This window comes from Haemaphysalis longicornis, unplaced genomic scaffold (genome assembly GCF_048455015.1).
Source record: "Haemaphysalis longicornis isolate Haplotype H1 unplaced genomic scaffold, Haemaphysalis longicornis Haplotype H1 scaffold_10, whole genome shotgun sequence".
In the NCBI taxonomy this organism is placed as follows: Eukaryota; Metazoa; Arthropoda; class Arachnida; order Ixodida; family Ixodidae; genus Haemaphysalis; species Haemaphysalis longicornis.
Genome location: NW_027526204.1, coordinates 21,473,183 through 21,495,563, shown reverse-complemented (window position 1 = coordinate 21,495,563; position 22,381 = coordinate 21,473,183). Strand labels below are relative to the sequence as shown.

General features: G+C 46.8%; 1 protein-coding gene across 1 annotated transcript; it reads right to left on the bottom strand.

Annotated features, from left to right (window-relative positions):
• Positions 1 to 4,322: 4,322 nt before the first annotated feature.
• LOC144158288 (putative transcription factor Ken) lies at positions 4,323 to 22,235 on the bottom strand. The gene is made up of 2 exons (XM_077689086.1): positions 18,502 to 22,235; positions 4,323 to 5,501 (listed from the first exon to the last, which is right to left on the bottom strand). The coding sequence occupies exon 2, from the start codon at positions 5,417 to 5,419 to the stop codon at positions 5,225 to 5,227; it is 195 nt and encodes a 64-aa protein (XP_077545212.1). The 5' UTR covers positions 5,420 to 5,501; positions 18,502 to 22,235; the 3' UTR covers positions 4,323 to 5,224.
• Between the last annotated feature and the right edge of the window lie 146 nt (positions 22,236 to 22,381).

The following is a 22,381-nucleotide window of genomic DNA, read 5'->3' as shown; positions in this document are numbered from 1 at the left end:
CTACCAAACTATTAGTTTGCACTACGTTTATTCGACCGATTCTTGAATATGCCAATACAGTGTGGTTCCCGCATACTGCAACTCATGACTTTAGAAAATGTCCAACGAAAAGCTATTAGATTCATTCATAATAAGTATAGGCGCACTGATTCACCCACCAACCTACTGTCGGATCTGGCCTGCATACATTGGCAACTAGGGCAAAGCAGGCGCGTCTTAAATTTCTGTTCCACTTCCTTCATAACGCTTACAAAATCGACGTTACCAAGTATATTTCACTTTCACAGTCCCGCCGAACGAGACATCAACACGACTACACTTTAACGGAATATTTCTGTCACAATGATACATTTAAATATTCATTCTTCCCGCGTGCCATACATGAATGGAACCAGTTAGATCCTGACATCACCAGAATCACTTCATCAGCTGAATTCGCGAAAATTATCGATGAGTTATGTGAAAGCTAACACTAAACTGTTTTTTCTTTTGTTAACTGACTTTGTGGGCTGATACACATGTTTATTATCCTCTGATTATTGTCTCACTAAAAAGCGTATTTCTCTCGCACCCTTGCCCCATTTTCATGTGTTCCGCCTTAGGTTTCCCTATGTTCAATGATGAAATATTTGCGTTTTCATTGTGTGTTTTTTTTTTGAAGTGTCTTAGCCTCTGTAATGTTTTATCTTGGTTGCTTCTTTTGATACCTTCCGTTGAAAATGTTAGAATTACACACTTCATGCCGGCGGTTTTGTGCAAAATAGAAAATTATGTTGTGAGTAATCGTCTACAAGTGACGTATGTTTGTTTTGTTCCCTGTAACTACTGTGGCATATGAATGCATTGTATTTGTTGTGCCCAGCTGCAATGCTCTCAAGCTGAGAGTGGCAGTATTGGAAATAAATAAATAAGGCGCGTTCGTAGCCCTCCATTCTGTGTCGGCTTTGTGGCGCAGTGCGTAGAGCACCATGTACCTTGCCTTCCGCCCGCAGGGTCGTGGGATCGAAACCAGGCGCCGTAAGTATTATTTTTTTATATATAGTGTAGGGGGAGGGGTGCGGACTACGATGGACAACTATAACGGGTGACATGTTCGAAGTATGCAGTATCCGATCGAGGAGAGGGGGGGGGGGGGGTATATGAGTGTAAAGCGGGAAATTTTACCAGTAATATATATACATACACAATTTGTTATTTCCACACGCCTGCATCATCATCTCGGCACAGCGTTCACGCGCGGTAAAAAAATCGCCGAACGCTGTTTTCGAAGAAGTACCACCGGCACTTGTAAAAGGCCTAGCAGATGCTGTCGAGTGCACAGAGACGCACGCTAAGCTGAGCAAATAAAGCGACAATGCAACTAGAAGCAATTACTAACCAGCTATAAAAATGATTCACGGCCAGCAGATTAGCCAGGCATGCTTTTTCAAACCCTTTAGGACGAAAAAGGGGTACTGACACAAAATTTTGAAGGCGAGATAACTTCGGAGATAGATTGGTGTGAACACACATACCTCATCTGCGAAATATCAGCGGCAAATACAGCGTAGAACATTACTAAAATCAATTTTGAAGTGTGCGAAACGCAACCGAGCAGCCAGCGGAAGACCTCGCGCAATCGACATTCCCTAGATGTGGAGTAAATAGACGAGTAAATAGACAACATCGAAGCGCGTCACGAGTTTGTGTTGGCCGCTTCCGCATTATCTCTATGGCTTCCGCACTGCCGGGGTTTCTCGTTGGCTCGCCGCTGCGATCGCAGCTCTCGAGCAACGAACGATCCGATCTTTGGCGGCGGAGGCGCCGGGATTTCGTTGGCTCATTGGGCAGCTGGCCGCGACCTGAGTTCTACAGCGATTCCAGGCACTCTGTTTTTATTGCTTTTTATTACACTAGACACGAAAACTCGCCGGGTACACGAAAAACGCACTGGGCGAGCCGCAGACTGCAGTCGCTACGCAGACGGCGGCCACGGCCGCGAAGTGGCGCAGGTAGCTCGAGCGCTCGAGCGATACCTTGGCACGAAATGAGATTCAAGGCAGCAAGTATGAGATTAATGATGCGATGGTGGATTGCATTAAAAATCGTCATTTTCACCGCTTACAAGAGCGGCATATCCGCCGCAGTGTAGGCGGACCTGTACGCAGACCGGCTGTTCCCAGCGCGCGTCTCCTCACCAACTGCCTCGCGCGTCGTTTTCTAGCCGCGGCAACAATTAGCACACACAGCGCCTGCGTCACGTCCACGGTCGCTTTTTAATTAGGCGGCCGACGAGATCAGTACGTAGGGGCATTCGCAGAAACTACCGGCAACAGGGATTCGATATGCCAGCTCTGCTCTGCGGTAGCCGTCCAACGATTTCGCGACACACGCTGAAACCGAAACTACGACTGGCCACATCAAACACGTCTCTAATTAAACAACCGTCGCACACTGAAGCAAATGAGGTTTCCACACGAGATAAGTAGGTCATTAGCTACTAATCGCAATAAAAAAAAACAAGATGCAAAATTTTTGTGCAGTGCTCCTTCAACGATGTTACTCTGGTGACTAAAACGGCTGATGCGAAATAATTTGATGAAGGGCAGCTGTGAAATCCAGTCAGACCAGACGGACTCCGTACAGACAGTGGCAGATTGCACACAATGGATGGTAACTGCCCCCGTTTGACGCATTTATCACCTTTTTCATCGAAAGGTACGTGAACGATGCATGCGGTAGAATGGTAAATGCTGAAATTCACTGCACCCGAGTGCTTTGTTACATAAAAAAACTGATGAGGGCAGACTCGACCTCTGGGTACACCACTTCCAAAGTGCTGTTCTCCAATCTCACTGGAGTTGTTTTTTTTGGCAGCGTCTTTGTTCTTGACGACTGGACCGTCTGCTTAGAAAAGGCCATACTTGTGGTTCGCCATGTTTGGCAGCGTTAATATATGCTTAGTCATCGCCTCTTGTATTTTACAATGCCAAACGCACCAGCCCCCAAGCGGCCAACCAAGCCCTTGCCTTCTACTCCGGCCACTCTCCCCCAATCGCTATTCCTCCCTGTGCTTTAGTCTCGTGGCCGGTTAATTTTGGGGTAACGTGTGGTGGAAAGCGGCAACGTTGGCAAAACGTACTCCGCCGGGCATAGAGATAATATACTCCGCCGGGGTTCTGAGATTCCATGACTAGGGCTGCGGGTGCACTAGGTTTTACTATTATTTTTAAAATGGCCTCCGTTTCGGTTTACGCACGAGTTCCGGTTCCTGTCCGACTCCCGCATGTGGGTGCTATATGGAGTCGACATACTAAGTATCTGTTTCATGGACCGGCTCGTATGACGCCATTGAACACATCACGAAGTTGTGCAATTTAGCGGGAGACTTAAAATTTTGGCTTACATTGCCTTATTTCTTAGTGACTAAAGCATCATTTGCTTCAGGGAAAGCACTTGGGGTACTATGAAACACCTAATCTTTTGAATAAAACAAACTTTTGTTTTCTCTTCATGGCTACTTTAATCGCACTCACATTGGAGTCGAGGCATTACTTTGCAATCGGTGGGGTAGAGTTTGGAACGTCCAACACACATTATGTGCTTAGCAAGGTCAAGTACTGACATCCCGCAGAGCCCGACATGACCAGTGACAGCGCACTCACATGGTCGCCTGCACGTGTGCCTCGCAAGTGAATACAACCTATTGACATTCAGTTGAAACTATTTCCACTCGAAATTTAGTCTGTTGTAGCAGATAGTCTGCTCTAGCCAGGTCCGTTTAAGAGGATTCCGCTTAAAATGCACATGGACCAAACAAACCAACAAAAATGGTCGGTTGTAACCGAAAGTCCGTTGTTGCCGGATCTGCTGTAATGAGCACAGACTGTATATCCTTCCCGGATGTAACAATACTATTCTTGCAGTTTGTCCTAGTTTGACTGAAGCAGTGGTTGCATGCACTCACTTAGTTTTCATAGCCATACTATCCGCAAATGCTTGTGCTTTAACTTGCCTATTAAAATTGATTGATTGATTGCAGGGTTTAACGCACCAACGCAACGCAGGCGATGAGGTGCACCGTAGTGGAGGGCTGCCGATTAATTTTGCCCACCTGGGGATCTTTAACGTGCACCGAAATCTCGTACACACGGGTGTTTTTGCTTTTCACCTCCATCAGAAAAGTGGCCGCCGCGGCCAAGAATTGAACCTGCGACCTCGTGCTCAGCAGCGGCCTATTAAAATACTAATATATTGTTACAAGGTGCTTGAAGACTATAGATGAAGACTGAGCTAGATTACCAGCTCAGCCCATAAAGGACCACAGGGCTACGTGACCTGCGAGCCACGCTTTAATGATTGCAGCAAACAATGAAGAAGCCGAACAATTGGTCTTGCTCTTGCCACGGTCGGCTGACCTGACTTGTCGTGACTCCTCAGACCTCCTGGACTGTGCCGAACTTGTAAATATACCTGTAAATGCACTTTCCTTCTTGTGCCATCCTTTTAGCAATACAACATATTTGTATTTTCCAGCCACCAATAAAAACCCGTATGCTGTGTATCATCATCATCGCTGCTTTATTTTCCTGTTGTCACAGTGTTGGAATCATGTTCGTTTTATTACAGCAAACAGTAGTGCAGAAGCGAGGCCTCTCACAAAAGATGGTTTCTGTATGCGGAGGCATTCAAACACGTGCGAACGCCAGTAAGAGTGCACAACAAGTGAGAGCACAGCCACTCAGCATGGTGGCACACAGGGTCATGTGATTCAAGGTCTGGCCAGCATCCAAAGAGCACAAAAAGACATTCAGTAGGTTTGGCAAGCAACAGGGTTGACAACACGGGCTCCCCGACATTCCTGCTCATATAGGCGCTCACAGTGGCTTCAGCCACATGTTACTTCAGCCCCCAATCCCATAGAACAACTCCTAAATACACGGCTTGTGCTAACTCCTCGTAGCCACTTTGCAAGCCCGCCTGCGCAGCAGACTTCGCTGCTATGGATTACCCTCTTCGAAACGAGCAATGACAAGGGACCACACCTGTGCTGCACAGGATATTCCAGAGCAGCCTAGGTGTGGGATAAAACTCTGAAAAAATCAGCAACGAAGAAAATAGAGCGCGTTGACCTACACTAACAGATGTGGAAACCAGCGTTAGTGCCCCGCTGTCCGCAAGCGGCTGTAGACAGCGAGGGGTTTGCCATCTGGGGCTGCCTTTCTCGGCCCACGGTGCCCGAAGGCTAGGCCGGCTCCACCTGCATGCAGCGGTGCTGCTTGAGGCCCGCATGGTTGAAGAACCCCCGGCCGCAGAGCGCGCAGCCGAAGGGTCCCCCCGAGTGGCGGCTGTTCTGGTGGCTGACCAGGGAGCACTTCTGCTTGAAGCGGCGGCCGCAGAGGCCGCACGCAAAGGGCCGCTCGTTGGTGTGCACCCGCATGTGCACCACCAGGGACGACCGGCGGCTGAACGCCTTCTCGCAGTACTGGCAGCGCCGCTCCTCCCGCACCACCGCGGCCGGCCTGCACACGGGGAGTCTTGTCAGGCAGGCACAAGGCACTGCTGCACTGCTCGACAGTGGCTGTGCACGTCGCCCGGGTGGACCTTCAGCCACCACACACTCGACGCTCGCCCAACGTGCTCCACAACACAGCGTTTGTCAACGCACCGTGCAAACCATGTCGAGTGCTCTGACCCCGACGTCGGCAGTTTGGGGCGAGTAGCAGATGATGTCGTGCGGCCCGCTCTGGGTTTTCCCGTGCGGACAGTGATTAAAACGGATTCAAAATATGTTATACCGAACGGCTACCGTAGAAACTTGCGGGGAGATATCTCCCGATAAAAAGGAAACATTTTACAGTTACCTCAGCTTTGAAATTTCGTGTCAGTACTCCTTTAAAGGAGCCATGAAGACAAAATACGAATTTGTTTTATTCAAAAGATTTCATGTTTTAGAGCGTCACCAGCGCTTGCGCGGCAGCAAATGATGCCGTATTCAGTGAGGAATTCATCCATTTAGGTTAAAATATTGATTTTCCCGCCAAATCGTGTGTTTTGGTAACGTCTACAATGAAGTCATAACAGCACGTATACAAACTTCCACTGCGCCATTCGGCTGTGCAGCCTTGCTGTCGTCAAACCTCCCAGATGGAGCTAGCATACGCAGCCTTCCGACGTAGCTTTGTTTTTGACCGTATTTACACCTGGCTTGTTTTTGTTACGGTAGAAAGTAATCGCTTTGTGAAACCTGGGGTGTACTTGACAAACAGGGTCATGTAAGGCAACGTCGCTTACGCCAATCGGCCAGCGTTGTGTAACACAACTCCGAAGCGCCAGACTGCTGTACAGCTAAAACAAGCATAGTGCGCCCAGTACAAAACAGCAGTGCGCATCGGTTCTTCCATGTTTACATGTATTTTCGTAACTTTTGCTGTTTCCCGCACAATTCTTACTGCTGTAAAATGGATATGCATTACGTTTGCATATTTGGATATGCTGTGCTGAGTGCCTCTTGAATTATCTATGTATTATTCGAGGAGGAGGGAGCGCCGTCAAGATTACCAGATTAGCTTTTTTTTCCCTCTCTTCCTACATCATTGTGGATGGAAATAAAGGCATTATTATTATTAGTATTATTATTTAGGCGCAAATAGCTCGTTCAGCAAGCTTATAAGCTCTGCCTAATTTGCGTTTGCTTTTGCCGGCCTCCTTAAATCACAGAGCAGGCTGGTAGGTTCTGTTGCAGGAAATGTTGCAGGTTCTGTTGTAGGTTCTGTTGCAGGAAATGAGCTGGTGGGTCACATGGCCATTCCCGTTTTTCCTAATTTTATAGCTTATTTGAGCGCAGCCTACAATAAAAGTGGTGTCAGTATGAATCTAACAAGGCAATCTTTTGAATGAACCAAGCTTGTGTTTTGTTTTCATGGCTCCTTTAAGGTTCGAAGCACGCAATTCATACCTATTTATTAAAGATGTTCTTGTTGACAATTCTGCGTTATTTTATGACAGCGGGTGGTTATGCAGCCTTGGCAAAACACGTCTGTGTATTGGCGGAGCCGACTGATAGCGTAAATGTAGATTGTAAATGGAGATAATTGATTGATTGTAAGGTTTAACGTGCCGACGCAACGCAGGCGATTTGGCGCTCCCTAGTGGAGGGCTCCGGATTAATTTTGACCACCTGTTGATCTTTACTGTGCGCCGAAATCTCGTACACACGGGCGTTTTTGCTTTTTGCTGTAAATGGAGATAGTGCAAAAGAGATGGATAATAGTGTAAATGGTCCAACCGCATTTTGAAAACCCCAGAATAGAAAGAAAAAATTTAGAAAAAATGAACTAACCAAATCAAAAGTTCCTCCAATACAGCCAAAGATGCGGTCCTGCCTACTCGCTGCTGTCGTCCTGGTGTTCACAGTCACACTCGCAGCGAATCTTCTCCACATCAAGGCTCTACCTCATCAGCCCCTCAATTCTCCTCACCCACTCGTACAACACATTTCCCTTTTCCCTGCCTTCACAGGCATTGCTACTAGTAGAGGAAAGGAAGAAAGACATGCACCTTTCCACCAACCCGCCAAAGGGGGTTTCGTGCTAGCCTGCACTTGCCACCGCTCTCGCCAGGGCTTGGTACCGTATTTTCCGATGTATAAGTCGCAGCTTTTTCTCAAATTTTCGTTGGTGCGTCTTATCCACCGGTGCGACTTATGTGTGGAATAAATTCAGTGCGTGGCGGCCGCGCATAATCCGTGCTCGAAGAGGTGCCTGTGTGCTGCGTAATGTCAGCACACGTTAAGAGACCCAGCTCTATGGTCTAAATGAATGAATTATTTGTTAGTGAGTCAGAGGAAGAAGGCTTCAATGGTCTAGCCTACAGAGCAGCAAAGTACATGCCATCTGTGTGTACCAATAAACCATTTTCGAGAAGTTAGTTCTGTTTAGAATTTGGAAGGTAGATGCACATGTCTAGCACTGCTTACCGGGGGATGTCTTCAGAGGCAGTGGCTGCTGAAACCATGTACTTTCGCCGCACTTTCTAACGAACTGATCCTCTTTAAGTTCACCTGTGCGTTGTGCGATTAACAAGTGCGTTTTGTACACCGGTGCGTCTTATACACCGGCGCGACTGTATACGTTTTTTTTTTTTTTTTTTTTCGGAAAAGCTGTCAGTTTGAGGGCGGTGCGACTTATACAAAAGCGCGACTTATAGACCAGAAAATATGGCACGTGAAAAGAAAAATTCCAGGAGAAGAGACCAAGGCTGCGGCTGTTGCACTTTAAAAATTTTTCTTACTTTTAAAGTACATAATGCAACTACCGTATTTACCCGATTCTAACGCGCACCCGATTTTCCTGGCAAAAAAAAACGAAAAAACTTGCACCTCCGATTGTAACGCGCACGGGCCTTTGTGACCCAGACAAACGAATGCGAGAGAAATGGGCGATTTATTTCCCGAAGTAATCTTGCTCATCTCACTCCTCGTCGCTCTCCGCTGACCACAACATCTCGGCCTCGGTGTCTTCAAGCGCGTTCGCGATGCCACACTTCTGAACGAACGTTCAACCATGGTCTATGGGATCGTGGCCCACGCCTCGCACGCCCATCGCGAGAGCTTCTCCAGAGGTGCACGCTTCAGCCGACCGCTCGTTTTGAACGCGTGGGAGCCGCTGGTGCCATTGCTGTTATCAAGCGCGCAAGTGAAACGATTTGACGATTTGTGTGAACTTCGATAGAAAAGCCTAGGCGCCGAGCCTTGCTGCGTCCGAAAAATCGTTGCTAAAAGCTTTGGCGCCATGTTGAGATGGCGATAGCGATGGGTGGGACAAAATTTCCACTCTTTCGGCAGTTTCGGTTTTGTATCCGATTCTAACGCGCATGCGATTTTTCGGCCTATTTTTTCGGAAAAAAAGTGCGCGTTAGAATCGGGTAAATACGGTATATATTTAGGAGGTCATATCGCGGATCGGCTACATAGAACTCTTGTCACCTTCAAAGCTAACCGCCACATGCTATTTTTTTAGTAAATATGCGCAGTGGTGCATGCAGAGGTGAGTAGAGGGTGGCTTCAGAGCATCGCCCGAATTCAAGTAACACTCTAGGGGCAATTGTTTGTAACCACCACAAATACCTGCACAGTGCAGCGACTTGAACTGTCACGACAAACCCCAACAAACTCAAGGAATAGAGTGGGCTTTAATGCACTAGTTTTGGCTTGCGTTCTATGAGGCGCAGACGTCACCAGAAAACTTCTCATATGAACACTCTAAATTTTTTTGCACTTCTTTAAAAGCAATCCATGTAAATTTTGACACCTACCTAATTCTAAAAAACAAAACAAACAGTTGAATGCTTTCACAAATTGAAAATGGCAAATGAATTCACCGCGGACAACTTTTCAACTAAATTACAATTATGTACTCTCATTCGCTCCCTAGTAGGCCATTTCCACCGTCCCCCAACGAAATGCACTCAGTCAGTTATTTCCCTATTTACATTAACCCTTTCAGCCCTGAATTTTTTCTTTCTACTAAAAACATTTTTTCTATGTGTTTTCTTTAACCTTTGCACCCTATTAGTTTACAAACAAAAAATTGAGCTTGTGATGCATGTAATTAGCGATCTACAGGCATGACAACTAATTAGGTCATTAAGCAATTAAAATTTTAAAGTCGAGTAGAAAAAATATTTTTGCTTGTTTTCCTAAATTTTGGAAAGAGCTTAACCCACATACAAAAATTGAAGCTGGTAGTGCAAATATTTTTCGATTGACAGCCATGTAATATAACTATGCCTTCAGTCCTTGGAGTCACCCTGACGTCAATTTGGTCTTCACTGCAATGCCTTCCTCTTTCATGTGTTCAGCTATAGCAAAAAACGAACAATAGTTATATCAATCGGAAGGGGCATCCTTAAAGAACTTTTTCCTAGAAAACTATTTGTTTTAGTTTTGTTCTCAAATTGCTAGAAGACTTTTGGTTAATGTCCTAAATATAGGACACCAGGGCCGAAAGGGTTAATCACGAACCAGGGCGTAAATATTCACGTACTTGCAGATAACTACCATATCCACACCCCTACTTTCAGCCGCAGAAAAGAAAAAAAAATCCTCGCGTCATTGCCCGCACATTTGATGCAGGAAAGGCTGCACCAAAGCTACTGCTCAAGCCACACATCCCATACTATGTAGACAGAAAAAGCGTATATATAGCAAGTGGAATGCACTGGCTGCAAGGTGAAAGTCACAGTTCACTAATAAAATTCAGTTGTTAGAGTGCGCTCGTCCTTGTTTTTTCTTCCTTGTCCTTGTATGTTTTGCGCAATTGCTGCCAGGGAAGGCTTAGTCAGTGTTACTGCGTAGGAGCTTCACAGCACAACGTGCATTGCCGTGAAGCTCCACTACAGGAAAAACCCTGCGTATTATCCGCAACCCTACTTTCCCACTGAAATTCTCGCATTTTTGGTGCGGGTTATGCACGCGAAAATACGGTAACTGCTTTTCAAAATGATGCACAATTCAAACAGTGACGCCTAGCATAAAACATGCCTTCATTACGAAGGTCGCACCTAGCAGGTCAACCCTTCATTACGCTTCAGTGGCCTGGAACCCGCACACACACACACAAAAGAAAAAAATATGATATGAATTCAAGCAAATTCAAAGGCAAGCGGTTCCGCTTATCTATAATTTCTATCGAAGACTCAACCCCCAACCCCCACACACATTCATGTAGAACAAAAGAATCCTAACTCTCAAATCATGAATGAAAGCCGATACAGCAAAACCTTGTTAATGTGGCCGCCGTTACTTCAGGATTTCAGTTCATTCGGACTCGGCATCTGGTCCAGTCAAAATTCTTCATTGTCGAATCTCATTAATTTCGCTCAGATTTGGTCGCAATTTGGTTAATTTAGACTGCAGCGCATTCTGCCGCAGCCGCGCTTTAGCTATTTCGGATTCGCAGCAGAAATAAAAAGTGCCCCAAAAAAACTTGCCCCGAGACCAGAATGGGGTTCGAAAGAACTTGTGTCCACCTCAGAGGCACAAAGAGAAAATGCATGGCACTGGTTGACACCGAAGTGAAAGACAGAATGACCATCGCTGTGGCCATCAGTCTAGCCGACAACCATGGCTTTTTCAGTGTTCCAAGCGCAGTACATAATAATAGATGGTAATAGACAAAAAATAGATATTGCAAATAATGATAATAAATTATGACATTTCATTTCACTACAGTTAAACCTGGCTCTATGTAACGAAGCTCTATGTAACGAATTCCTTGATTTAACAAAGTTTTTAAATTCCTCATTGCCAGCCCTATTGAAGCCCATGTTTGCGATACCTATGTAACGAAACGTCGCCGCAGTTAAGTTTGATATAACGAAGTCACCAAGCTGATCAGTCACTGTTTTTTGCACTTTTACTCAAAAATCGGCCGGAGATCGAACAAATTTAGCGAATACTAGCACTACTGTAAGGAGCCAGCAGCAACGAAAACGCCTGGAATCACCTTAACCACGTCATGATGATGATGATGAACGGAGGGGCTACCATGTAGCCCTCACTTCTGGTTCTGCTTGTATAGCGTGACACCACACCAGCTAGAAAGAGTTAACTACCCTTCACATTTTTTTTCACCCACACCACAAATTACCGTGCGTTTGCACGAGTGAGTCCGGTTTAGGTTATAGACTTGTAGCGGCAAGCCACAGTGTCAGCGGCAGCAACGTGACGCAGGCCCACGAGCGCGCTCCCCCGCCGGAGGGCTCACGCGCGCCTGGCATCGAGAGATAGAGACCCCACTGCGTTCGGAATAAACCGGCCTTGCTACGTGGTCTGGTCGCCTCTCTCTCAATGCCTCCGTGGCATGCGCTCTACAGACTTAAGTTTTTGGGGTGCTAGATTGTTTTAGGCTGTGGTCGACCGTCTAATGTGCCTTTCTATGATTAGTGGGCTAATAGGCACCCACAGCAGCGAATAAAAAAGTAACACGAAAATTTCGTGTCAGTACTCCTTTAACGTCAAGATGCGCGCAACCTCCCCCAGGGATGAAGTGAAAAAAAGGAAAAACTTGAGCCCGAGCCACGGCGCCCGCACGGAGAGGTTTGTAACCAGAGTAGACTGAGAGATGTGCTGCCTTTACGGGCCCCAATATGTCTGTAGCACCCGTGAATACATGATGCGAGCTAATCAACACAGCTGCTGCTGGAACGTGCGTTTTGTACCCGCGAATGTGATGAGAACAAAACAAAGCAATGAACAAAACGAATGCTGCGGACGCAGGCCTCAAACGCTTGCGTATTTCGCGCGGCAAGTCGGGCGGAGGAGAATCAGCAGCGATGAAACGACGGAAGAAAAAGGAGGCATTGAGGGGGGAAGGAGGAAGCGAACGAAGTGAGAAGGAAAAAAAAAAAAGCTTGTGTACACTAGATGAAGGTGTCACATAGACTGGCGACCACCTTGCCTCGCCCTTTTACCGGAGAGGGCATTCCTGGTCTGGCATTCCTGGTCTGGTAGACCAACGGGAAGAATTTGCGGGTACTCCAGCCAAAATGCCACCCCAACTTCCATGCCAAGTGGTCCCCAGAGTCACTGACAAGGGCCCTCTAACTCACCATGTACAAATACCCCATCGCTGCACCACAGTTCGGCTCTGCTCCAAGCTACACTAAAAAGGTAGTTACTACATTTGAAAGAACTGCGTGTAGTGGAACAATATACAAACGTGACTAGCCGTTTCGTGGCGCAATATCGGCAAGTAGGCCAGAAAGTGCAGCTGCAGCATCTCCACAAGTCCTGACATTTGTCCCCACCACAAGCCAATCAGCTTCCTCCTGCCACTACAACAAGACAACATACAACGACCTTACGAAGGGCCGCATACAGCTACAACATCAGCGCCCTCACGAAATACACACGCAACTGATGTCGTGACTGATCAACAAGACCAAAGTCCCAGTCAACAACTCCCACCTACACGGGCGATTCCATGCAGGCGGAGGTAACCACGTTCAAACGAGTGGCTATCTGTAAACTATTTTTACTATTTCATAACTGTCCAAGCTAGCGGATATCCTGGCACATGTCTACCTCCAATGCCCTCAAATGTCACTGACACAAGCCTCCTGCCATAGTGAGATAAAATAAGGAGAGCTTCAAGTTGGAATTTACTGTGGGAACAGGCTTATTAAAACGTCGCCTTTTACTCGCCTAGCATAAAAATAACGAGTGAGAAGCAGCGATGCTGTGCGTTGCAGAGTTTTGCCTGAATCCAGTTCGACTCCTCTCCTGCAATAAATAATATTGTTAGCCTTCTTTATAAAGCTGGATAGCTAGCTTACAGATGACTGCAGAAGCGTTCAACAGTAAGGTTATTAACAATTTTCCGCCTGTGGCTGTGTGACCGCATGGAGTCGAGTGGTGAATCACAGGTTCAAATCCCTCGCAAGGCAAGTTTTTTTTTTTTTTCGTTGCTTGCCTTTTTTTCTTGGGTGGCTCTGTGCAACCTGCCGCGACAAACGTAGGACCTGCCGATAATTTGCCAAATATTATGCTAACTCCAGCAGGAAATTTGTGTGCAAACAGGCAGAAGGTCTGCTGAAGCGGGCATGTCTCCGGTTGCATGGATTAGAAAACGCTCATTAATAAACGATGCATTATACTTGCAATGTGTGGCTAAAAGCGTTATGCCATAATTAAGGGAGCAGACTGGTCTTAGAGCTATTTTTTTTATTTACCAACCAATTTTAATGAAACTGCACTGTGTTATAGAGTTTTTTGTGCTGATTTCAAATTTGCCATTAGAGTTTTTGTCAGCTGATTATATTTTGAGTCAATTAATGATTAATTGCCATTATTTTGGGTCACAGTTATGAAATAACCACTCCATACAGAATGGCAATTACCACGTGGCTAGGCAGACAAATGACTAAACAATACAACATAGGAAGCACATTTTTGGTCGTTTTACAACACAGAGAACTTTGCTTCTCCCGCGCTCGGCCAGAAATGGCTCGCAGGTGGTGCCAATTGAACACAAAAATAATTTTCCAAAGCTTCCATTTGAAAAATTTGTTTCCAACATTGTATTCTCCACACATTTCGGTATCAGAAGCAAACAGAATTAAAGTTGTACCTGCTCTGGGTGCCAAGATATCCGAGGATGAAATGCTAGCTTTGCATTGCAAGAAAAGTGCCGTTTCACCATCGAATTCTGCGCTGAGCTGTAGAGTGCACTTTAAAATGCTATTATAATATAATAACAACAAAATATGGTACCTTTTGATGAGGAAATTTACAGACTGATAGAAAAATGGCTGTGGAGGCCAAAAATGCCATTTTTGAGAAAACGCTTTTTTTTTTACCGTTTTTCGGCCCCGAAGACCCAACTGCCCCCTTAAGGGGGGACGTGGCTTTCAAAATCAACTTTTTTATTTCTGAGTGGATTTTGATGAAAATTGGCACAGCAACTGGAAATGCTTCTGTGATAACACCATAAAAATTTCAAGATAATATTTTGATAACTTTTATATTTATTAAATTTTCTTTCTGTTCCGCTTGTACCGAGCTTGAGCGACTTATAAAACACGATAGAAAACTTGTTCGAATTGCTTTGCATTCCCAAATGAATGGGCGAGGTCGTGACAGTTTTAGAATTTTTTTTACAAAACAATATTTTTTAGTTTTCATTTTTTTAGAGGTTAATGTGCAACAGGCATGTCGACTGTGAACGACTATTTGAATAAAAAAGTCACAAAAAACAAATCTGGAAAACCAAAAGTGTCACGACCTGAACTGTTCATCAAGGAATGTAATGCAAGAAACGGAATCAAAATAGACCCAGTGGTCACGAAGAAATCCCTGGTACAAGCGACATAGGTGGCAAAAAAAACTGTTTTGAGAAAACGGCTTCCGAAGTTGCAACATAGGTTTCACTTATCAAAAGTCGCCACGGTTGCAGCCTTTCATGTCCTTTTGAACATGGGGATTCTGGAAGGCCTTGCCCTGAAATTGGATTGCCTTTTACAGCCTTTCTCTCTCCAGAAAACATCATTTTCAGCTCCTCCGTGAAGAGTACATACCCCCTTTGCAAACCAAACGGAGGGGAAGATGGGTTTCAAAGGGATTTCAATAGGCTTTCAATGCAAAGTAGGTTAGCTGGTTGGCTGTATCGCACTGGACAACCTCCTTTTGCAGTGTTGTCACCATGGCAACAAGTTAAGCATTTTTTTTACTTAAATTTGAACATTTTTGGCTTTATTTATGTTTTATTTTGCCTGGCACAGCAACTTAGTACTCATACGTGCAGGTGTTCATTGCCAAAAGTTTGCATACCACAAGGATGAAAATGAGCTACTTTGAAGCTTGGTAGAGTATTCTGCATAACTCCCAACTTCAATGCAAGAGCATATTTTTTTACTACTTTTGACATTCAAGGCATCCAATATTTCTCGCAGCACAGCCAGTATGCCCTAAGCAATGGTATCAATAATTTCCCTAAAAAAATCACTGTTAAATGCTGCCACAGTAACGTACATTTTTAACGCAGAGAGCATATTTTTATTCCTATATTACTAACTCAAACCTGTTTGCATGAAAATTACAAGTGAACGGGAAACGTAGCGCAAGAAAGGCGATATGGCTCGCGCGCATTGCAGCGCACGCTTACCGCGACATATCGAACTTTGATTATACCTGATATGGCTGGTCAGGTCGCTTTTAAGATTAAATCTAACGTCGCAGGCATTAATTACAACTACTGGCGTTCAATCGTAACCGGTTGCCCAGTCATGTGATGCTCCAATGCGCGTCGGCTATGCCGTGCGCGCCGCAGCGTTTGACGCGTCGACCGTTTCTTTCTCAAGGCTAGCGAGCCCACAGTCAAAACACAGCAATAACTAAGCGTGTAAACATCGCAAATCCGACTAAAAGTTAACTTCACGAACCGCTATCGCAAGCGCGCACACCGCGTCACTCCAAGGTCTGGCGACGGTAGAGTCGCGCGCACCACGAAGCGTTCGATGACCTCCGCCTTTCGAGCCACACAACTTCCCGTAATCTGGCTCGTTATCTCTGGCATTCCCATCGCGATAACGTGCGTGTTGAATACCACAGATTGAACAGAAACTCGGCCGAGCGAAGCGGCGAAAATGAACTTAATCCGCTCGCTACGCAGCTCAGGCAGCCGCCATCTTGCGTTGCGCCCGCGACATCCAATAAGGAGGGTCGTTGTTCTGCGCCCCGTGCGGAGGACCAATAGCGCTTCAGCATCTATTTCTAGCTTCGTTTGTGCGTCGTTTCTTTTCTGCCGTTTGTGCGTTTGTGAATGAACGAAGATACAAGAGACGAGCGGAACCAGAAAGACGATCGCTCGGCCGATCTAACCATATCAAAATGGCCGCGCCCGGTGGCACCGTTGCGGAGATAGAGCGCTCCGAAAATTGCCGTTTTTTCGCCCTTTTGCGCTGATAGTTTGTCACCGCGCCTGACAAAAGTATTTTTTTATGCCACTTTGCGACGCTTTTCAGCCTAAAAACTTTGCAGACGCACAGAATAGAAAACATAGAAGCCGAATATGTGGGTTTCAAAAAAACGATGTTTTGGTCATTTTTCCGAAGTTGAAAGCCGCGTCCCCCCTTAACACAATACGCATTCAAGCGTTGCACTTTCTTGACACTATGTCACTGCTAGCTGCACTGCTCATGAATGGTCAGGACGATTACTTGAGAGGTGCCCAAACAGACATCCTGTAAAGAAGTCTATTGCGAAAGTTGGTGCAGATTTGGTGAAAAATTACAGTGCAACTACGACAACGACAACCGAAAGACGACGGGACGAGCGATTGCCCCGTCATCTTTCCGTAGTCGTACTCGTAGTCACGCTCTAATTTTTCACCAAAGAAGACCTGTAAGATCCAGAAGCAACGAATTGCTAAGGAATTGTGAATTTCGGTTCTGAATGTCCCAAGCAGCTGAACTGAGGCGAGGGCAAATGCATTTTCTCTTTCCGACCGTTCTCCCTTGTCCCAGCATACCCCATTTTTGCGCACATAACCCTCACCAAAAGTGCAAAAATTTCAGTGGCAAAGTAGGGGTGCGGTGAATACCCGGTATTTTTGTTTTAGTGCAGCTTCACGGCAATGCGTGTTGTGCCGTGAAGCTGCTACGCAGTACCGTAAAAACTCGCGTATAATACGGACCCGCGTATAATACGAGGTGTAATTCGGGGACATCAAAATCTAAAAAAAAATTTCATCCGCATATAATGCGACGTAAAGAGCACAGAAAACATTTATTTGCACTGCAGTTACCGTTGAGTCATTGTCAGTTTTCGCTGGCACTGTCTCCCGACGTCCGTTCAGTCATCGTCAGTTTCGCTGCCGCTGTCTCCTGAAGTCGCCTTGTCGGAAGGGCGTTGGAGATGCCGCATTTCTTAAAAAAGCGACTGACGAGCTCCTCTGGGATGCTGGCCCACGCATCAACGATCCAGCCACAAAGCACTGCTGGAGAAGCCCGCGTCAGCCATCCGGTAGCTGTCACTTACGGGTCTCCTGACCTCATCTACTCTTGGTACAGGACCTGATGCAGTCTTTGAAAGGCTTGTTGATGCAAACGTCTAGCGGTTGCAGCTGGGATGTCATTCCTCCTGGAATGACAATCAGTTCGGTGCGGGGTTCGCGCAACACCTTCTTCACGGAATCAGCCAGGTGGCAGCGAAAGGCGTCCAACACGAGCACTGACAGGAACCCCCAACAGTGCTCCAGACCGCCGACATCAGACAGATTTTATCCAGTCAAGCACCAGTTGCTTTCTCCACCCGCGAACGCTTCCTTCGGTGACGCCGAACTGCCGTCCTGCGGCGCAATTCCTGATGGTCTCGGCACATAAATTAACTTTTCTTTTATTGCAGCCGAATACTGCCTTCGTGCACCCGACATCGTGATAGACTCGCGGTGAACGTGCCGATTCTTCGCGTGGTCAAAACAATCCAAATGGCGCCGGCTGAGAGAACAGAGAAGCAGCAGCCAGCTAACGCCACCGCAAGATGGCGCAGCCTCCGCTGAAACCGAAACCGAAAGTGCAAATTTTCGGCTGAAAACTTTGGGATCCACATATAATACGAGGCACAAAATTAACATAGTAAAATTTGGAAAAAAACCTCGTATTATACGCGGGTTTTTACGGTAACACTAAGCCTTCCGTAGCTCTAGCAAGAGCAGTGACACTGAGTGAAGTGCAACTTTCGCCTAGAAGTCAATGTATTCTACTCGCTAGATATACACTTTCTTTGTCTTTGTTTGTCTTTCCCTATACCAAATGTGTGGGCAATACGCGAGGATTTCTTTTTTTTTTTTCTTTCTTTTCTGGCGGTATGAAAGTAGGGGTGCGGATTATACGCAGGGGCAGGTTATACGCGAGAAATTGTGGTAACTGCTATCCGGCCCACCCCTGTTCCCTCCTTGAAGAGAGAGAACCCATGCTCGCCATCATTTGAGTGCCCTGCGCAAGCTGGCTGGCTGTAGTCACCTGTGGACTGCCCTCGGGGCAGAGTGCTGCCCCCCTGGGGCGTGCTCGAACTGCCGGTGGACCTCCAGGTCCCCTCGAGACGTGAACCAGCCCGTGCAGCTGTCGCACGACCACCGGGCCCCTCCTCTGCTGCCGCCGCCAACCCCTGCACAGGACACAGGGCGACACACTTCTTCAGGGCTTCCAACTGGACCACAACAGACTGGCCTCGCTCTGGAGGAAAGTGGGGGGGAGAACTGCTACACACTGTCCTGGAGCACAAAATGAACGCCACTTATGCTACAACACGGCAATTACTGTATTTTCTGGTATATAAGTCACGGTGTTTTTCTGAAATTTTCGTTGGTGCATCTTATCCACCAGTCGGACTTATGTATGAAATAAATCCCTTACGTGTCAGCCGCGTGTGGTCCGCATTGGAAGGTGCCTGTGTGCTGCGTCATGTCTGCGCACGTTAAACAGTTCTATGGTCTAAATGAATGAATTGTTTGTTAGCGAGTCGGAGGAACAAGGCTTCCATGGTTTTTCCTAAACGCCGTCTGTAAGTGCATGCCGTCTGTGTATATCAATAAACCACTTTTGAGAAGTTAGTTCTGTCTAGACTTTGGACGGTACATGCACGTGCCTAGCACTGCTTACCGGGAGATGAGTTCAGAGGCGGCGGCCGCCGCAACCATGCACTTTCGCCACACTGTCTAACGAACTGATCCTATACGAGTTTACCTGATTGAGTGCTTTTGTATACCGGTGCGTCTTATACACCAGTGCGGCTTATATACGTTTTTTCTTTTCAGAAAAACCGTCTTTTTGAGGAGGTTGCAACTTATACAAAAGTGCGACTTATAGACTAGAAAATACGGTAAGCGTACAGACTGGCCTTAACGCAGCCAGCACCCGACACCGTCCAAGCAAACCACAAATACCCACTCGACACTTGTGAAACCGACCTCACAGGACATGGAGGCTGAACAAAATGAATGAATAATTTTGCAAGCAACGCATCCCGCAGCAAAAGCATTGGGCCGCTGTTTGGGGCGCCCTCCACTGCCCACTTGTGCAATGTCCTCGCATTGTGGCTTGGCAGGAAACTTCTGTCTGCCGTACAAAGCACCGTGCAATGTCACTAGCCCTACCAATCTCCGCCAGCTTAATGGTGAGGGCTGACCAATCACATTTAAACACACCAAGTAGAACTGCATCATTTCTCACAAGCACAACACTTAGCATGTATCGATGATTGATTTGATTGATTGATTGTAGGGTTTAACGCGCCGACGCAACGCAGGCGATGAGGCGCGCCGTAGTGGAGGGCTCCGGATTGATTTTGACCACCTGGGGATCTTTAACGTGCGCCGAAATCTCGTACACACGGGCGTTTTTGCTTTTCGCCTCCATCAGAAAAGCAGTCGCCGCGGCCGGGAATCGAACCCGCGACCTCGTGCTCAGCAGCGTTAGCCACTGAGCCACCTTAGCCACTGAGGCAGCCTTAGCCACTGAGCCACCACGGCGGGTACTTAGCATGTATCAGGTTTCTTATGTCTACATGCTCAGGCCCCGGGGGAACTTTGCGACAGCAAGTTATTTCCAAGCTTTTGCATCGCAGTATAATGGTCAACTGTGTTACACCAGCACTGCATGTGCGCTTTGAAATTAACCCTTTTAGCACGGACAGACTAGTATGGCACAAAAACAGTGACTCTGAGTGAAGGCACTCTGGACTGAATATAATCAGAGAAACACGCCATATTTACACGCGTGCACAGACACAGAAGCGAGTAGAGACAACAAAATAATTAAAAATTAACAAGGTAACTCCTCTCACAGTCACTTCACACAAGTGGGGCGACAGTGGAAAAGACCACTGTCCTCGATTTTAATATTCCCAGTGCCATCAGTAATCAGACCCTGCTTGTGGGCGCACATAAGTACCGTATTTTTGTGCGTACAACCTGCACCAAAAATGCGAAAATTTTAGGGGTGAAGTAGAGGTGCGGATTATATGCAAGGCATGTCTTTTGGTGCAACTTCACCGCAATACGTGTTGGTCCATGATCCCCCTACAGCAGTAATAGTGATTAAGCCACTGTTTCAATTTTTGCATTTTTAAAAATGCAAAAATTTCAGTGGCGAAGTAGGGGTGTGAATAATACACGGGATTTTTCCTTTAGTGCAGCTTTACGGCAATGCACGTTGTGCCGTGAAGACGACCTTGTGTACAACAGTGAGGACTGTGGCTACAGTGATAGCTTTAGCGAGAGCAGTGACACTGAGTGAATTGTGACTTTCGCCTTGCAGTCAGCGCATTATACTTGCCAAATATACGCTTTTTCTGCAAACATTGTATGTTATGGGTTGCTTGAGTCGTAGCTTTGGTGCAACCTTTCCTGTACCACATGTGCAGGCAATACGCGAGGATTTATTTTCTTTCCCAGCGGGCTGAAAGTGGGGGTGCGGATCATATGCAGGGGCACGTTATACGCGTGAAAATACGGTATGCTCTTGACCACATGGCACCAACAATCGGTTGGCAAGACTCCACTCCAGCCCGCTCGCCCAGGCCAATGCCAATGCCAATTGCTACACGTCGTGGAGTGCATAGCGCAAGGCTTGGCGATGACACTGCACAACACCAGCAGGCTCCACGGGTGCATTGGCAAGCACTGGGAGTTCAAATGACAGGCCAGGTTTCACCCTGCTCACCAAGGAGCTTGTCAGCACAACCAAGTTAGACACTGGGCGTGGAAAAAGATTGGTTTCAAAGCTCATGCAATACTCCTGAATCGGCAGAACATGCTTCCGAGCATTTGCGAACATTACATTTACAGGAGGAAAAAAAGGCACAGCTCAGCTATTTGGAAACAGTGCGTTAAAACAGCACCACGAAGAAAAGAACCAGACAGGACGAGCACGTCCAGTTTGTGTGAAAAAAGTTATTGGGACACCTATGATATTCTGCACTGAAAGACAGAGGTGTGTTGTGTGGAGGACAAAGCTATGGAGAGTGCGTCTTTTTTTGCAGTGACACAATTGCACGGAGTGCAGGTGTTCCCCGTAGAAGTCCTGTTTCGTGTGTGCCTTCTCTTCTGTCGTCCTGTTTCAAACGCTACTTACGATGCATCAACACCAACTAGCCCAACTGTCAATTTTTACAGAAGTCCTGTTTCAGATAGCACCACCTGTGACTTTCTTTAACCGCTGGCTCTTAAACTCTGGAGGTGTTCAAGGTGTTTTATAGAACCTTACGCCACAGAATGGAGAAATAAGACCATGTAGGGCAATCAATGACAAAACTTGTGCAAACGTCTGGGGAGCAATGGCCATCGTAGGATCTGCTCTCTGCAGGAGCTCCTGAGCCCGAACTTTCCATCCCAAAACCCACGAGAAAATGCAGCTGGTCCCAGCTAGTTCACGATTAAATTCCCAGCTGGTTCCAGCTTGGACCAGCTACCATTTTCTCGTGGGAATGGGGCCGCCTTGGATGACACAGCTCTCTCTTCTAGCACAGCACTCGTATAAGACCTCCCTCACGATGTGACAATGTGTCGCGTCTCATTCGGCTGTGAAAACGCAGGCGTTCTGGGCGCACGGACACAGTGACGCTACCAAGAGCACATATTGCACCACATCACAGGTTTGAAGCACACAAGTTGCCCAAAACAGCCTGTTCGCAACGTCCTCCGAGGCGAAGGTGAAAAAAAGAGCAGAAAAGAGAAATGTCCTCTTGGCAGCAGTGCGGGGTAATTGCCAGTCTCCTCGAAGCGGGGGTCCTGCAAAGAAGAGAGACATTCACTGGAATGATTCCGCCCACACTGGAGGGGGAGGCGCCTCCTCCCAGCCATCTGCGGCACTCCACAACGGGGCGTCCCCAAAATGCCCAGCC

Bases quoted from the DNA above. Each gene is read 5' to 3' on its own strand.
- LOC144158288 (XM_077689086.1), bottom strand. From the start codon at position 5,419: ATGCGGGTGCACACCAACGAGCGGCCCTTTGCGTGCGGCCTCTGCGGC.